A 17,836-nucleotide genomic window follows, 5' to 3' on the forward strand; every position below is an offset into this window, starting at 1 on the left:
TAAGCTCTGTTAAACTATATATGCATAAAATGGGGAAACTTGCTACCTTAATTTAAAAGTATGAGAGAACCAAGCCACTTCATGTATTTTTTGGGGTGTTTTTTTTGCTTCTTGTGTAATACCCTAGAAGTGTACTGCTCGTCAATCCACTGAAAAATGGATTCCCCTGCGTGCTGTTAAATATCAGTTCTTACCATGTTGCTTACCTAATACATCAGTTTAATTGAACTCAGTTTCAGTGTGTGTGACTTGAGTACCTATGTGTTTGCTACTCTTTCCCTAGGGAAAGAAAAAACCCACCTATCTGACAGTTATCCAAGCTTTAATCGATTTGGTACTAAAGTATAGCAATTATTGTCAAGGCTGTGGGAAGCTGGGATATGTCAAAGATACATCCCAGCTTGTTTGTGATGATTGCATAATGATAGTAGTAAATTTAATATAATTATCCATATGAATGCTCCCACAGGTTGTCTTTAATTTTTTTGGAATGCTTGGTATCTGATTTGTTTATGACTTTCCCCAAGAGCAATTTGGTACTAATAATTTGCTGTTGTACAGACACTCCTTTTCATATTACAGGCATTTTCTTACTTTTCTGTACAACTAGAATCTGAAAAGCACTGACAGTGCAGAAATCTAGGGTTTAAAGCTCTAATTGCATCATACTGTTTTTATTCAGGTATTCTGGGGACTTGCCTGGATTTGAGAGAATCAGCAAGGTACATACAAAGAATTCATTTGTATGCTGAATTTGTTGCAGTTAACTGTTCTAGAAAAACTGGGAAAGATTAGCCCATATCTTAAAGACATGAAAAGAAAAAGCAAGTGAAGCTAGTATACCATGCTTTTCAGGAAGAAAAATTAAGACTGCAAGCCGAGCAGGCAACCTGGTGTGAGTCACGTTTGCCTTCCTCTGTGCTAAAGTGTAGTCAGCTGACACGTAAAAGGGAGACCCTTAACCCAGCCATAAATAATAAAGACTTCACGAACATAGACTATTGCATTTAATTATCATAGATTTTTATATTACACTGTATACTGGTATGCTTATGAATTATTAGGCTAAAGTAGCAATTCTGAGGAAGCCTTCAGTTTACTTTTCGTTGTCTTATGGCTCTGTGTTGCCAACTGACGCGGTAGTCTTCTGTCAGGCTGAATAACTTCCAGGACACTTAATGTCTTCTATTGTCTCTCCTGGTTATAATCTATAATTTTGTTTAATCAGAGTGGAATTGGAAAGACTTCTAGTCATGCTCCAATTCTGAATGGAACTGTAGCCTGAAAACTGTTTCCTACTATTTAATTTCCTTTTAGACATTGGCTCAGAATTACTCTTACACATTTTTTTACTGGTCACTTTTGAACGGTACTTGTTTTTATCTAGTAAAGTAGGCCTGTTCACCTGAATTTCTGAACGTTGCATTGCCACACTTGAAGATGGAGAGAGAACAGATTAGATGTTCCAGGACTTTCAGGCATTTGAAACAGCATGCGCTCACTGTAGTATGTTTGGAGGAGGGTAAAAAAAAAAAAAATCCTGATCTTTGGAAGAGGAATATGCTAGTATCCAAAAAATGAATTAAATGGAAATAACTGCAATAAAACAGATTTCACACTGGAAGGTAAACTGAAGAAACTGCCTTTGGGTTGGTAAGGTTTTGCATCAGTATAAGTTGTTCCCTGTACAGGTGTGTGTATTAGCTAAACTTCCTGTGGAAAAACCTCATTTACAAAGTGTTTCTCTTTGCCATGAACTTGTCACTTGGAAGAACCGCCTTCACTGATGTGCTAACTCGTCTCTTTGAAGTTGCTTTATCAGCTTGGGGCCCATTCTGTGTTATATCTTTCTGCTCACATATTGATTCCTAATTGTTTTCAGAAGCTTTAATTTAAAGAAAATTCAAAGTTTTTCTTTATCTGAGAGATCTGATTTTTTTTTTCAGCTAATTAGTGCTCTGTTCTTACGTTTGATATATTGCTCTAAATTCTTTGATGTGTTTCTTTATTAAAATTAGAGTTCTTAAACTATAGCCACAGCTGATTCTATGCAGGTACAGCAGACTCCCCACACCGATGAAAAGGAGCCTCTTAACATTTCCCAAAAGTGGTTTTAACCCTAATTGTAATCTGGTCTTTGTTCTTTAGCCATCGTACTGTTGATGTAAAGTAGGTCAGGCACCTTCTGAAGGGAGGAGGAAAACCACCAACCAGCCCACCATGGGGTTGGCGATGGAGGTTTGAGTTGAATTATATCAGACTAAGGTGAGTGGTCTTGAGTTAAGAACAGAAGATTAAACTTAAATTATTTTTTTATCCTTATGTTTTTGCAGGCATGTTCCTGCCTGCACTAAAAGATTTTTGAATCTATTACGCCAAAAGCAAAAAGTGTATACCACAACTTCTGTAAACTTCCACTACTAAGTGGTGTTTGGATTAGCTGTTTTTTCCAGCTCTAAAGTGACTGAAGTACTATTATGTACGTTTATTTTGCTTGTATTATGAGGATTATTTGAATGTGTGCTTCTTTTGATCTCCATAAATTCAGATCAAATGCTAAGTGTATTTAATATTTGTGAGCTACAAAAATCTATCTTAGGCTACTTGTTTAGATGTAACAAAACTCTGAGAAAGTGTTTAAGCCACAGAGTTGTTTTAGGATTGTAAATTTATTTATGGGAGCAGGTAATGTAAGATAAAGCATTGCATGGGTCAAAGGATAAGGTAAAAAAACCCCACCATAAAAAGGGTATCTGTCAAAATAAAATAGGAATTAGTTGCCTATGAAGAGGAACTTAAAAGGATAGGCCTGGAGATAAGCCTGACATTGATGAACCCAGTTAGCAAACCATGAAATTTGGCAACAGTTGTTAAAATGCTTTGAACTTTAAGTGAACCATTCTCATTATACATTAATTTTAAAAGGAAAACACACCTCCTCATCAAAAACTACCCACCTGTAAGAGAAGGCTGCCACCCTGAGAACATGCATAGTGAAAATAGATTGACTATACCTTCAAACTAAAGTGAGGAAGGTTGTAAGCAATGATAATTGAGGGGAGTGGGTATAATGGGAGTATGTCTAGAAATCTAATGTAAAGACTGGTGTGCTAGCTTTGTGAATTATCACCTAGCACCCTCCTCTGCACAGATTTGTAAAATAAACAAATACCTTGCCTGTGTGACTTTCAGCTAATGCATATGAGGTAACCATCCCACTTCTGGGACCACAGGGGTGTTGAAAGAGAAGAACTCTTTGATTTAATAAGAACGACCTTGCTGTAGGATCCCCTGCAGCTCGCAAAGGCATACATTGTCCTGTGTTATGTGATTGCAGTCCTGGCTCTCCCTTCCACAGTGCTGTCATGGAGAGTTGCCCAGAGCCTGAGGTCACAGAGTTCAGAGCTGCATATCAAAAATCCCCATTGTGGATCAAGAGTGTACTTGTATCAGATATTTTCCTCTGTGGAAAAGCTCTTGTCAATAAACTGCCTGTGTGCTTCAGTCTGTAGTGATACAGTAGTTTGTGGGACTGTTTAGTAAGCAGTATAACTGTAACACTAAAATTATGGAAAAAAACTTGTTGGTATGCAAGGTGATTTTGCTGTTTTAGCAAGAGTTCAAACTGCTTACTAGACATGGGACCTAATCTGTGTCCTTTTTTTTTCCCCATTTAGGTATAATGCATGTGCCTGGTGTTATAGCAGGCGCCACAGGCTGTCCTTTGTGCTAGGTATGACAGCTGCTTAGTGCCATGCTGCAGGCTGTCACTGCTTGTCTGTAGCCTAAAGGTTGTGACTGACAAGCAGGGATGCTGTTGGGGAGGCTGGCAAGGTTCTTGTGCAGTGCTTGATGATTAAGCACAGCACTGCTGAGCCCACTAAAGCATGAGGTGCAGCCCTGGCTGGTAAACCTTCATTCAAACAGCAACTTGTAGTGAAGACAGTATTTGCTCTCACTTGGAGTATAAATAAAGTATTATCTATGTGGGTGTTTTGATGTCTGGTGTTCTGCATGGTGCTGGTGTGGTGGTCATCTGTTACAGCAGCAGAGATTCAAGCAATAGATTAAAAATCTTGCAGCTGTGATAGGGAAGCACTGGAGAACCTTCCTGAAGGGAATATGGGTTTTCTGTTGACAGCAGTTTTTAAGAACCTGTGTGTCAAACAGCTATGAGGAGTGTCACTAATACAGGTTAGTCCTGTTCCGCGGCCAGCAGCACAAGTTAGGGCTTTGTCCCTCCAGGCAGTTCTTTTTTATGATTTCCACCTGCTGAATCTGCAGAGAAGTAATTTCTGCACTTACCTAGAAAGATCTGGACTCCTGCATAGGCTTGTGACAGTCAAAATGATGATACATGCTTCTTTTCTTCAACCGCACAAAAAGATATATTAAATTGTATTGACCACTCTGTCTTGAGGATTGGAGTTGTAAGTTAAGGCTGGATATTGGCAGAATTTGTGGGGGAAATCCTTTGTCCTGTATCTGCCACAAACTCTTAATAACTTTTTAATAGTGAAATTTTTCTTTAATTACTGTTGGATTGTTTTTAGCCTTGAAACACTGAAACAATAAGCACAAGTAAACTTTTGCTTCTCAGACATGGTCACACAGAGTGCCAGAGAGCAGCTGTTATTTGCCGTTAGATTTGAGCCTGCAACTACATCCAATTTGGAATATTGAATAAGACAGCAGGCACATATCTACAAGCAACTTCATGCTGCCAAGGTGATTTTGGCCTTCTGTTTTATGACTTGGGAGTTTCTCTGGAAGCTTTTAACTGGCTGTGTCTTTAGCAGAATGGCATTTTCTTTGTAGAAATAAGGGTGAAGGGGGGGGAAAAGCTTTTGAGGTAGTCCCATACTAGTAGGAGGTGTTACCTTTATCTTTTGAGGGCTGTCTGCTTCACAAAGATCATAGTAAGAGCTAGCTGAGAGGGGGACAGGGGTTAATTTCATAATTTTGTCCAGGCAAAGCAGCTCGTTAATGGAATGGGGCTCCACAGTGGTGTAATCCACTAAGTTGGTCCTTGCAAGTGTTGTTTTCTGAACTGTTATAGTGCCAGGGTACCATCAGAAATGCTCACAGGTGTCACTTAAATTTCAAGCCTTGATGCCTGCTGGAAAGCACATGGATCTTTAAATATCAGAACACTGTGTGCACAAGTTCTATGCTTTTCTTTTTAGGCTGTGACCTTTTTTACATTTTCACTTTAATATCTGAGAAACATTATGGTACAAGATGGGTAGGATGAATACTAATTTCTTGACTAGAATGATATTGACTTCTATGTGACTAGATTTCCTGGGAAAAAAGTTAAAGCTTTCTATCTTCAAAACTTGAAATACGTTTTGGGGTTTCCCCTTTTAAGAGCCTCTTAGCCCACTGCAAAAGTCTCTGGAAACACTAGAGTTAATCTTTTCAAGGTGCTTCTGAAATAACTCTTGTGTTCTGATTTAGAATTATTTGAATCTGTTTGACTTTCAGTGTAAATTCCACAGCTCATTTCCCTAGACTGGGGGGGGGGGAAGCAGAACATCAGGATTTTTTTACTTGGCTTGGGTGTCTTCCTTTCTCCCACCCTTTCTCTGGAAGGAAAAATATCAAAAGTCACCCAACATATTCAATTTGTAAAAGCCGGTGCAAAAAAAGTGCATTTATCCAGAGAAGAGAAACACATAAGCAATAAGGACAATGACTAAAATAGATTTAGAAGTTATTATTCTACTGCGGTATAATGTCTCTGACAAAGATCAAGAGCAGTTCCTGTAGAGCTTTACTATTCATACACTTTTTATATGTGCTCCTGCGAGATGTCAGGTGAGGAAAGCCTTAATTTATTGGCGTTCTTGGCTGGGGTTGCCCACAAGAGGGTCAGTCAGACCTGCTTTGAGTGGGGGCTTAGACTAGGTGACCTCCAAGTTTGCTTTCTGATCTAAATTGTTCTATGATTCTACTCTAATGCTATGGAAAATAATGATTCCTAAGGGCCCTAGACTTTCATAATGTTAGCCTCTAGTGCAGGGATCCTCAGGCTTTTTAAACAGGGGGCTGGCATGCAGATGGAGTGGCAGGAGGTCATCTGCGGCTGCTTGGTTTCCCCCCCCAACCCCCTGGCAGGGTGTGGGGTTTCTGTAAATACTGGGGGCCGTATAGAGGACCCTGGGGGGCCATATCGGGCCTGTGGGCCGTAGTTTGAGGACCCCTGCTCTAGTGCAACACAATGAGATGGAGGAGACACTAAATTTTCAGGTGCTTTGAATCTTTTCTGAGTAACTGGAATTTGTCTTATCTGTATTTCTTTAATGAAATTAGCTTATGATTATCTTTAACTGTAAAGCAGTTACTGTTCCGAAGCAATTATGACACTTACACAGACATGAATGCAAATGCATGAAATGAGTTAATGGTTCTGCATAATATTTTATTCCATTCACAAGACTGTATAATTATACCACAGGTGCTACAAAGTGTAGACTACACTGTGAATAACACATTTCCCTGTAAGGAATGCTAACCTTCCACTTCTACCAATCTCTTTTACTAAAGAGACATTTTGCTGGTGTGAGAAACTATTAAGATTCTTTTGAGTACAGAGAAGATTGTCAAGGGGAATCGGTTGGTGTTTAGAGCACTGTGTGTATGCCACAAGGCGTGTGCTGGTAAGGATGAAGAGGATGTTGTGGTGGGGCAGCAGAAACTGAACTGCAGAGTGGCCAGTTCTCCTCACCCATTATAAAAATGGAAAGGAAATAGTGTGAATAGAGGATGGTGGTCTTCATGGCAATTATCATCTTTTGAGTAGTTCTCACTAATTACTGCCATGTTATTCTAAACAGTCTGTTCTCTGATTAGTCTAGTCTACAATAGCAGTTGCTGATGTCTGCCAATCTGTGACCAATGATACTGGGCGAGTAATGTCCTGAGGGCACAGTCATACACCTTGATTTCCTTTTTGCTGATCTCTGTTATACCTCCCTGTAGCTGTGAGCAGAGCTGGAGGACTTTGAAAGCAGCATGTTAATTATGAGTCATGGTTGTGGACAGCTCTTCTGGGAAAAACAGACCATGTTGATATTGGCCTAGTAATGTTTCCTCCTTAAACTGCTTCCCCTAGTTCAGAGAAAACATTTAAATTTTGAATTAACGATGCTATCATAACTCCTAAGTTGTTTCCTTCCCTCTTGGAGCATACTTCAGAAATACTTGTTGTGCTGTGACTTCTATGAGTGAAATTCAGTGTCACTTTTTATGCCCAGGGCCCAGTAGACCTTGGTGGTGACTGGCAGTCTGGAGACATAATGAAGAAGCAGGGTCGATGGGGTTCCATGTCACTGTTGACCTCCAAAAAGACTAAGTGGCTCTTGCTTTCATCTTCTATCCCAAGGTGTCCTGTAGAAGGTGTCATTCCCTCCCATTTCCTGTTTAATATGCAGAAGCAAGTAATGAAGAAACACATGATTTTGTAGTAATAGAAGCAAAGAAAGAAGCTTTCATTAAGCTAAGTCTTAAATCAACAGTGGTATCGTTTGTGGAAGCAAGTTTGTAAATCACATCAAATAACTTGGTTTTAATACACTATTTTAATGGAATTTTAAACTCATTTGTACCATTTTTTCCTCATAGTAATGGATCAACTGATGTCAGTTTACTTGTACTTTGTATTTGACATGTGATAACTGAATTTGTTTTACCTTATTGCTTTTAAAAAAACTTTCGTACTTTTGTGTACTCTTAAGAGTCCTCCAAAATCAAGCAAAACACAACCACAAAACAAAAAAACCCCAAACCCTACCACAGAAATCTACTGTGACTCCTAATTTATGGTGCAAGTTCTGTGGAAAGTGATGGAGTTTGCAGTCAAAAAAAAAAAAACAAAAAAAAAAAAAAAAACAAAAAAAAAAAAAAAACAAACTGAAAAAACTGTTTAGGGAAACTTTAATTTCTGATCTTAAGCTGTTGCTGGAGTCTTGGTGCTGAAGGCATTCTGACCCACATTGTGTGTGATGGTTTGAAAGACTCTTTTTAAGGATCAACATATCTAAATAGTGTTTGGAACCTGATATTTCTGCAGAAAATGTTCTTGTCCTTTCCAGATGCAAGATGCTTTTTCAGTTCTTTCACATAAGTGGATGGCTGCGATTCAGTTGCCTTTCAGGTCTTCATCCCTTGCAAAGAAGGGGCTCAAATGAAGCTTCCCCTTCCCTGGTCAGCTTTGTTTACATCTAGAGAAAAGGCTTTTGGTCTCCAGTCCTGGATGCGTGCAGACTTTGGGGGATCTGCAAAAGGCATATGAGCAAGTTTAGTTTAAGGAGGCATAAATGCCCAAGAAGACAGGTTGATGCTTCAAATTAAATCAAGTAAAATTTGGTGTGCTTAGCACTCTTATTTCTTGTAAGGTTTTCCTTATGTTGTCTGTAAAGTAGTCTTCATCACCGTTCTGTTTTCTGTGAAGCTACTGAAAAAGCAGGATGCAGTCTGCATTTTGCTGCATAGTAAAAAGTTTCATTGAAAGCTGCTGAATGCACTGGGACTACCACTTCTAAGTGTGGTTTGAGATAAAGGTGCTGCGAGAGACTCTTTGGAGCACTGGGGTATGTATCATATGTACTTGCCCAATTCTTACACTCCTTCCATAGATTTCCCAGTCAGGGCCACTGCATTTTGTTTCACGTTCTTCTGTTAATGTAAGCAGATCCTCCTCTTGCTATTGACATCGTCATGGGAGAAGAACAGCTCAAGCACAGACAGAGGCAGTCCCATGCAAAGTAAAGCCTCGGTTTGCCTATGTCGTACCAGCATAGCAGGGAGCTGCTTTCACCCTCCTGGCATTCACAGGCACCTTGGGACTTGGTGGTCTGGGCTTACCTGCTTGTGATAAGGCATGCCTGGCAATGGGAAGCATCTATGCTGTGCCCTCCTTCCTTGGTGCCCTCTTGGTGGCAGGTTGATGGTGCTGCATGGAACCACTTCCAAGAATTCCCAATGAGCACCAAGGTGTGCTCTGCACCCCTTTCTCCTTGCCCCTTTTTAGCCCAGCTGCTCCACAGGATACTGAGCAAGATGGACCTTTGATCCGATCCAGTGTGATCATTCATCAGCACCTTCTCCTGAGGTACCCGATGCACTTATGATCGGTTGGTTGAGTTTTTGCCTCGGGGAGGTGAAATTGGGCTAATAGCGACATGCAGAGGCTTCAGGCAGATGTGTGTTGCCTAATGAAATAAACCATTGTGTTTTCTCTTACAGAACACCTTGCTTCCTTTCATAGATGGCTCCAGCAAAGGTTTTCTTGCCATATTCATTTGGTAAAACTAGCCTGCATTTTAACAGTGGTGGTTTCAGCCTAGAATTGATTGGACTGCAGCAGAATGAGGGAGCAGAAAGTATGGATTATTAAAAGCAGACACTAAGTTCTGCCTTTCTGGTACAATGATTGATAAGTTAACAAATTCTTAGCAGATTAGTCCTGAGCTTCAAGCAGTGATATTGCTAATCTTCTGGAGGTAGATTCTTTAGTAGTTTTGCTTTTATTCTGTGCTAATTCTGCAGATAAAAACCCTCATTTTCTCTTGACTTATACTCTAGAAATCCAGAGGATTCTGGAAGTATTAGACCAAATTATAAAAGTCTAAATCTGTTTAAATGGATGTTTTAATCCACAGTTACTTGCAGTGTGGTGTATTGGGTCTCTGTTTCATACTGGAAGTTTTAAGAAGTAATAATAATCATAAACTCAGCTGGAATACTGTTTTCTGCTTCTGTATTCCATGCAATTTTTTGCTTGATCCGTTTGCAATTAATTGCAAGGTAGGGCATTGTATATTTTATTATATGTAAGTTATCAATTTTGAGAAAACAAACTGAATTGGTAGCACATGTTTCTGCCTGTGAAAAACTAAAAGGCTGAAGAGCTGGGATGGCAGGGATGCCAGGTAGTCACTGTTTACATAATGCAAGCTCTGGCCAGGTCTCTAGTGCCTGGCTCTAACAGCTGATGCCATGAAAGGTCTGAAAAGCAAAAAAGTAGAAGAAGCTTGAACTTGCCCCTTGGGAGCAGCACCTCTGTATTCCCTTCTTGGGAACATGCATCTGCTCATAGGGCGGGCTGTTATTAATAGTTTTATTAGAAAGAATGTGACACTCCCAGTTGACCTGCTGGAGCTGGCAAAGTTCTGATTTTGTAGAGAGTGATGGATGGTTGATCTGCTGTGCTGCAAGCAGGTTGAAGAACTGCTGCTTTGCACACTCTGAAACCATCTCCAGCACGGTGTGAAAGCAGGAGCCAGCGACCAGTAGGATAATTGCCAGGACCAGGACCAGGATTTAACAGCAAACGTTCATGTTGCAAATGCACCGCTGAGTTGTAGTAATCACTTCTTGACTCTAGCTTAGGCTGGTGGGAAGGGGAACGAGGGGCACTGAACAGCATGTGTTTCCTTTCTCTTTTACCTTGGTACTTGGGCCTGTCATCTTCTGCTCCGTGACATGAGCCTTGCTCTTCTGTTTAGGTTTGGTCATGTTAATTCAAACTTGTAGGGTGTTTGCATGCATCACTGTAGCCCGTTTTTGCAAACACAGCATTACAAGGTGTTTACATGTTTGTTTTACAAGTTACAGAACTTGTAACTCTTCAAGTTGACTTGAAGAGATTGTGCTTAAGAGATTAATGAAGTGGCTCTGTTCTGGTGCTTAAATGCTTTTAAGACTTTTTTTTTTTCAGTGCTGTTTACTCTTCTGTAAGAATTGGCTGAGTGCTTGCGTTGAGTGGCAGTTCCCCAATAGGCAGATTCTGGAAAAAATCCTTGAGAACTTTGGTTGTATCTAGCTCACATCCCAAGATAAGCATGAAATTCTGAGTGCCAAAACTGGAATTATTCAGATACTAGGAATTCAGCTGGACCTTCTTAGGGAAGAGACCAAAGGTTTTTGAGCGTATACTCAGAATCAGAATTTCGATTTTGGAACTCGTAAAATAAGTACTGGTGGATAGTTCCTGTGCAGTGTAGTGTGATCTGTCTTTGATCACCCCTAAATGAGTAGACATATGTAACATGGTTCCAAAGTTTTGTCAGATTTTTTTTTTTTAGTTAAAACATCTTCTGCTTGTTTTGGAAACAGTCTGAAGGGGCTTGCTTGTCTTGTTTCCATTAATGTAGTAATGTGGGGGGTTTTTTTTGAAGCTTCTGCCTCTCTTGGAAGGAAAACTGTATCTTGTGTTGATATCAAAGCATTGATTTTCATAAACTGCCATGTATTTTTGAAGTTTCTTAATGCAGAGATTTAGTCAGTGGTCAGAAGAGAGGAAGAGCCCTGGAATTCCTCTGTATACAACTTTCTGTGTTTGCTTTAAGACTTTCTGCCCTTAACTGATGTAAATATAGCTGTTAAGACCCTTCAGTATCCATTTCTGTTCAGGATGAAATATTCAGAAATCTCCCCCTTGAGAGAGAATGTAGAAAGACTAGGAATGTGATGAGAACAAAACTACTAAGCACGAGCTGCTGACATAAACACTGAGGAGTCTTTCGGTGTCACAGCCACAATAATAAATACAGAATTACAACTTACTACTCTTGCTCTTGAGAGTTGTTTTTCATTTGTTTGCAGTTTGTGTGCTGGCTCTGCCAGCAGCGGTTCTCTGATCAGTGTGAATGCTGGAGAGAGATTTGGTAAACAAAACCCACTTAACCTTGTTGCCGTGTTGGACAATACCTGTGTCGCTGCTAGAATCCACCCAGTTTGCAGATGCAAGAAGAGCAAGCTTGTCTAAGCTACATCAGTGTCTCACTTCAGCAGGAAGGTAAGTGAAAGCTTTGCCATGTGGTTACTAAACTCAGCTGTGTATTTATTTAGAATGTGTGGTTTTATTTTTAACAAAAACTATCATAATGTTGGACTCTGGTTTTAGTACAGCATTTTCTGAGCACTTTTCTAAAATTAAAGTAGAATTTTAGAAGAAATTCCCAGATCTATCAAAAAGGCCACGAGTTCTTTACATAACCGTGGTTTAGAAACTGATTCTATGTTTCCATTCTTAAAAGTCAAGCCGTAACAATGACCAGAGTATACCTCAGAATTTAGCATGGGCAGCAACATTCTAATACTTACCTTTTGGGGTTGATTACCTTGGAATTGTCCAGGGAAAACTAATCACTGACCACAACACAAAACCCAGCACCCACCCAAAAATAACACCCCAGAAATATATAACCTTAGTGAAGACTTGCAAGCTGGTGTGTGACTGAGTGCAGCTGGTTGTGGTTATTTGAAGGCTGAGCTGAAATCGGCACTCCTTGGACACCTAGCTGTGAGTTACCTGATGATAAAAAGATGTTTAATACAGTAATTATGACAAAGAACATGTGGGGTAGCATCCATCAGTGGACAAGTGGTAGCTCGTTACACCACTCGTATCTTATTTGCTTCTTTGTAGCCTTTTCCTCATACTGGTTTACAATTAACAGATACTTAACAAGCTGCAGATCTAAGACAAAAACGATTGTAAGTCGTGTTACTTTTTCCTGGTCTGATCTCTGCAGGCCCACGCAATGAAAGCCAGATGATTTCAAAGTCTGCTTTAGCCTGTAGGCAAAAGCATTATTAATGCTCCCTCGTCTGGTTTGACCAATATCGCAGAACCTGATGCATTGTTGAGGAAGGGGCACTGGGTCTTAGCCACAGCATGGGGAGAAGAGGCTGAACAAAGACATCAGGGCTGCTGTGGTGGCAGCTAATGCTGTAAAGAGGCAAGTGAGGAAAAGTGACAAATAAGACAATATTGGTCAGCATGCTAGGTGCTGCTGGTGGGGGATTCATCTAACCTAAGTTTTCAGTCAAGTTTTTTGGAAGCATTCAGAGCTACAAAAAGCCTTTAAGGAAGAACAGGATAGGAAAGAAAAGGCATGAAAGTGTTTGAGGTTTTAAAAAGAAAGTGATAAAGTATTATGGCTTCACTGGAGTTGCGGAGGAGCAGCTCTGTTGGCTTGGAAATACTTGTAAAGAATCACACAGAATGTGTCCCTTAACACACTGATTTATTTTGGTAAGGTAGTTCATCCATGGTCAGAAGGAGAAACAACAGCCTGTGGCAGTACATTGCATGCTGTTTTAACATTGATCCTGGCGCTTGACTTTGTCACCCTGCAAATCTGCTGCTTGGTTATGGGTTTGGGTTTTTTGGGTGGGGTTTTTGTTTTTCCCCAGCACAACTGGGGAAAAACAAAAGATGCTTTCCAGTTTCTCAAAACTGGCTGGCATTGCTTTTTTAGTGAATGGAAACTAGCGTACCTGCGGAAAGCAGGCTGGAGATACTGGGTCTGAACTTCAGTTGTACTTAAACCTCTGAAGCATGTTTCCCTTTTTAAATGTTTGGTCTCCCTTCTTCCACTGGCTGCTGAAACATCTCACTGTGAAGTGCAGTTGTGAATGGCCCAACTCCTGCATCCTGTGTAGCTGCAAAGGCTCTGTGCAGACAACACCATGTCCTTGGAAGAGCACATAGCCCTCCTGGACTCTGGCTGCCACCACATACTCTCTTTTTCTCAAGGTGAGTAGATCACATCTTAGAACGTTAAAGAGGATCCCTTACTGTGCCACAGCCCTCTTTGTTCTTCCTCCTCACATGCAGAGAGGTTAACAACATGCTGACGGTGTTGTAAGAGTGTTTTTAGAGGGTAACAAAAACTGTCTAGTGACATTCTGCATCATAACCAGACGCATCTTCAGTCCAGGGGTGCAGTCTGTGGAGACTTCTAAGCCTAGGGAACCATGTTGTGTCTTTGCCTGCATCCGAGGCAGTTGCCATCTCTAGTTTAATGTGAGCTAGATCATTTCTTGAGGATCAGCTCTGTGTCTTCTGCAAGGAATATTATAATGCTGGAGGCTTGCAGAACAACTGTTGTAAGTTTCTGTTAAGCCCCCACCCAGGAGGGCTACTTAAAAGACTGAAAATCAAATGCTGATTTTGACAGGCTGTGGGGTAGTTGCTTGGTAGACAGCTAGCACCAACTTTGAGTGTGAATTCACTGTTTGAGTCTTTGTTATTCCTAGTTCTGTTTAACTGAAGGATGATAGTGGCTGTAGCTCTGCTAGTGCCTCTAACTGCAGAAGAGCAAGAATGTGCACTAAGGAGTTTTTGAGTAGGTTAAGGGACAGTGAGGAAAATACTTTTTCTGCTGTGCGACTATAACAGCATCTCTGTAAAAATATTTTTATCATAAACACCCCTCAAAAGTATAAGCTCATCTCTACTCATTAACAAGGCAAACAAGTGCCAAGTAATATGTAGCTGGATGTGATTCAGGTTAGCGTAAGGGTGAGGAAGCTCAGTGGCAAAGTGTCTGGTCCTGGCTGTAGGACTGTAGCTGGCAGAGGGCCAGGGCAGAGGCTGCTCTTTCAGGGGACATGCTCATCATGTTCACTCTGTCACAACATGCGTGGGCAAGAGAGCCTGTGATCAACCACACTTTAGTTAGCTGTGTCACTTCCTCCTTTTGCTGAAGTACTAAGAGGTGTGAATTGATAACAGTGTGTATGCAGTGTTGTGTGTATGAAAAGAGGAAAATTGTGCTTGCTGAAATAACTTGGTTCTTCTGATTTCAGGCAAGCCTCTCCACTTGCACTTTGAAACCTTATTACGAGAGGACAGATTGCACAGACTGTTGAGCCATGAACTCAGGACTCTGAAGATGTCCCATTTTGGAAAGAAACAAGATCCAGCTACTGGCACGTTCCCAAAGTTACACTCTTTGCTCCTACTTGCCTCCTGTAAGTTAAGAAAAATGGAGTTTGAGATGAAGTTTAAAAATTAAACATAGGCTTTTAATCAATAACCTGAGGACAACCAGTCAAGGCAGAGTGGAGAAAGCAGCTCACTGTCTTCCAGTGGAAGATAATTTGAACTCTCTCCTATAGTAATGTTTAAGTGACTGAGTCCAACATCTTACAAACTACAGAATTTGTGATGTCCTTGGCAGGACACAGAAATACTGGCCTCAACTAAGTTATTAAAAATAAATAAACCTTGCAGTTCTTTGTGTTTCTTTCAAGGGAACAAGCAACCCCAAAAAAAAGCTTTTATGAACCTTTATTTGGAATCAGAGCAGATATGCCAGAATTTTGCCAGGCAAATGCTTTTTTTTTTTTTCCCCCCTGCTGTGATAGAAATTGCTCTTCCAGTTGTATGCTGCTCTTAGTTTTGCAAGCCTAATTTTTTTTCATCAAACCATTAGAGTTGATGATTTTTTTTTTAAATGGTCTGCAGTAGTTTAAGAGAAGTGACAGAAGACTCAAGCCAATTTCCAGGGAGGAAGAGGGAAACCCAGCTAAAATACATCCCAGTTTTTAAATGAACTAGGGTTGTGTTCATTTGGCTTTCTTTAAAAGGCATGGGTTTATGCCAAATCATTTTTTGAAAGTAACATAATGGCAGACTGCAAGCCGGCCATGTTCTTGATGTTCTTATGGGACACAGTTGCTGCATCTGGAATACATTTTATGTTCTGTGGTTCCTGATGCAAACTATCATGAACCAAACCAGATGGTGTTTGCTTTTTTTCACCTACTCAAACAAACAAAACCCTTGAAACAACTTTGATGTCAAAAGTACATCAGCAGCCTCAGGTTGTGTGTTTGGCCTTAACAATCGGAGCTACAACTTGATTTAATGGTATCTTTAATCGGTCTGAGCTGAGTTTACTTAGCTTTGAATGGGGATGGATGCTGTTTTTGAAGAGAAGTGTTCTGGACATACCATCCTTCCAATAATCAGCTCTGGATGTAATGAGGGTAGAACAAGCAGGTGGTTAATGTTGAATAGATGTGACAAACACACTAGAGGATGCTTGAATAACATGCCAGTATAGATGCTGTCAGCTGGTCAGCAGCTGTTTGACTTGTAACAGATTTATCTTTCTATACCTCCTTCCTTTTTCAAATACTTAGCTGCAAGGCTACACAAAAAGCATTATTATTTAAGGGCAGCATGTGTGGGGTGTGTAGGTATAGACACCTACCATGAAGAGTATGTTCTAATGGATGGTGGAGTAATGCAGAATGATTTTTTTGTATATTTTTAACTTTTAAAGAGCCTTGCAGAACTAGATCTCTCATTTGTTCTCCAATGCCAATGGTTGCTCTGCTCTGCTCCAGGGTGGGTTTGGTGACCTTATTGGGAGTGGCAACATCACCAACGAGTCTTAAGTCAGTGTGACTTCACCTTGGTTTTCTGTCCATGTTTTATTAGCAGGTTCATTGTTTGATGGGAGAAAGCAGCCTGAAGGAACAGCCGGTCACAGCTCTCCTGTTCCCAGTCCTCAGACACATAAATACAGTTCTTCATACCGCCCACTGTCCTTGTACCCAAAGACCCCTTCAGCCACTTCTGCTAGCCGAATAGCTTTCACTGGCAGCTCAGCCATGGTGAGTTGAAACAAAAGCTGCAGCAAATCAATCTGCTAAGCAAGGAGGAGTAGCTTTAGAGAGGAGCTGGGGGATGTCCGCTTGTGTTGCCCCTTGCAGCTGGAGGATAGCAGAACTTGAGGAACTGGAGCCTTTCAACTAAGCGGACTCTGAGGTAAGAAAAGTTTTGTCAGTGTCTCAAGTGTCTGTAGCCATTCTGAGAACAAGCAAATGGCACGTTAGTAGCTCTAGAGTCAGTCTTTTCCAGTTAGTAAATTCTGCCAGCCCAGTAAGCAAAGTTGCTCTGTGAAGTGCTGTTCAGTTCTGCTGGTTGCAGCTGCATGTGAAGCCAATGAAAGGCCAGCAGGGATGAGGCTTGTGGTGGCATGTCGGCTGTTAGGAAAGTCAGCTGTGGGTCACTGCTGCTTGCTGCAGGCAGAACAAACCCCTTCATTGTTGTGATTTAATGCCCCTGGCAGCTATTTCTGTGGTGCATACAACAGCCTGCATCTGTCTTCTGACAATTCAGGCTGACAAACAAGTTTCTAATTCAGTACATCATGAGAAGTATGAAAATGAGGTAGTGATAAGATGTGCATGTGCTGGTTCCCAGGCAGTTTGGGCTGAAATTAAATTCAGTAAAATTACTGAATATTACTGAGTTCCTAGAAGAGTAGGCTTGGCCTGCAGGCAAGACTTCATGCTCTAAGTACTCAGACAGGGCTTCTTCCTAGTTGGAGGGCAGTACTTCTGATGAGACATACTCCAGTCATCACTCCAAATACTAAGATCTTGAATGAGCCTGCTGGGATTCCTGGGCAGCAGCTACTTCCCATAAGCGAGGAAGCAGATACTGTTTGTGCTAGCAGACACAGGTGGCTTTTATTTGTTCTTAATTTTAAACTGTGTAGAGATTTTCATTCAAGAAGTTCCTTCTAATTGAAGAAATCAGTTTGCTCATATAGTTAGTCTGTTACATAATAGAAGCAAAACTGATTAAAATAGGGCCTAGTCAGCAGGATAGTAATGCAGCATGTCACAGTCCTGTTAAAATAGCTTCACACTAAGCTCAGGCTCTTGTGTTGAAAGCTTTGTGTTAACTGTAGTACTTTATACTTTTTCCAAACATTTTTCCTCTGGCTTAATAAATTTGACAGAACTTACGGCTATGGAGATAATTTTTGGTTAATTTTCTGCATGTCCCTTCTTACCTGTTGTCTGAACAAAGAACAATCTATTCTGTGGCCAGAGGTACACATGTTCTGTTTGCATGGGTAAAAGCTGAATATTTCTCTGCCTTTCCTTCAGTAGAGAAGCAGTAGGTCTGTCTCTGCTCTCATATTTTGAGAGTTTTGTATTTTTGCGATCCCTTCCTCTAGCACAGCTGAAATTATCCAATGTTTTAACAAGTTGTTGAGCCGTAGACTGGGATTGA

The 17,836-nt window shown here is 40.7% G+C and overlaps 1 protein-coding gene across 1 annotated transcript in view; it reads left to right on the plus strand.

Annotated features, from left to right (window-relative positions):
- The window catches only part of LOC308063764 (uncharacterized protein), a gene marked incomplete at its 5' end in the record, with an annotated part of 30,596 nt that overhangs the window by 9,092 nt on the left and 3,668 nt on the right, over positions 1–17,836 (plus strand). Inside the window, 4 exon segments of the mRNA XM_080387146.1 lie at positions 13,351–13,475; positions 13,478–13,549; positions 14,605–14,769; positions 16,247–16,422. Coding sequence (XP_080243272.1) covers positions 13,351–13,475; positions 13,478–13,549; positions 14,605–14,769; positions 16,247–16,422 — 538 coding nt within the window.

Source organism: Falco punctatus (assembly GCF_963210335.1).
Source record: "Falco punctatus genome assembly, chromosome: 4".
Lineage (NCBI taxonomy): Eukaryota > Metazoa > Chordata > Aves > Falconiformes > Falconidae > Falco > Falco punctatus.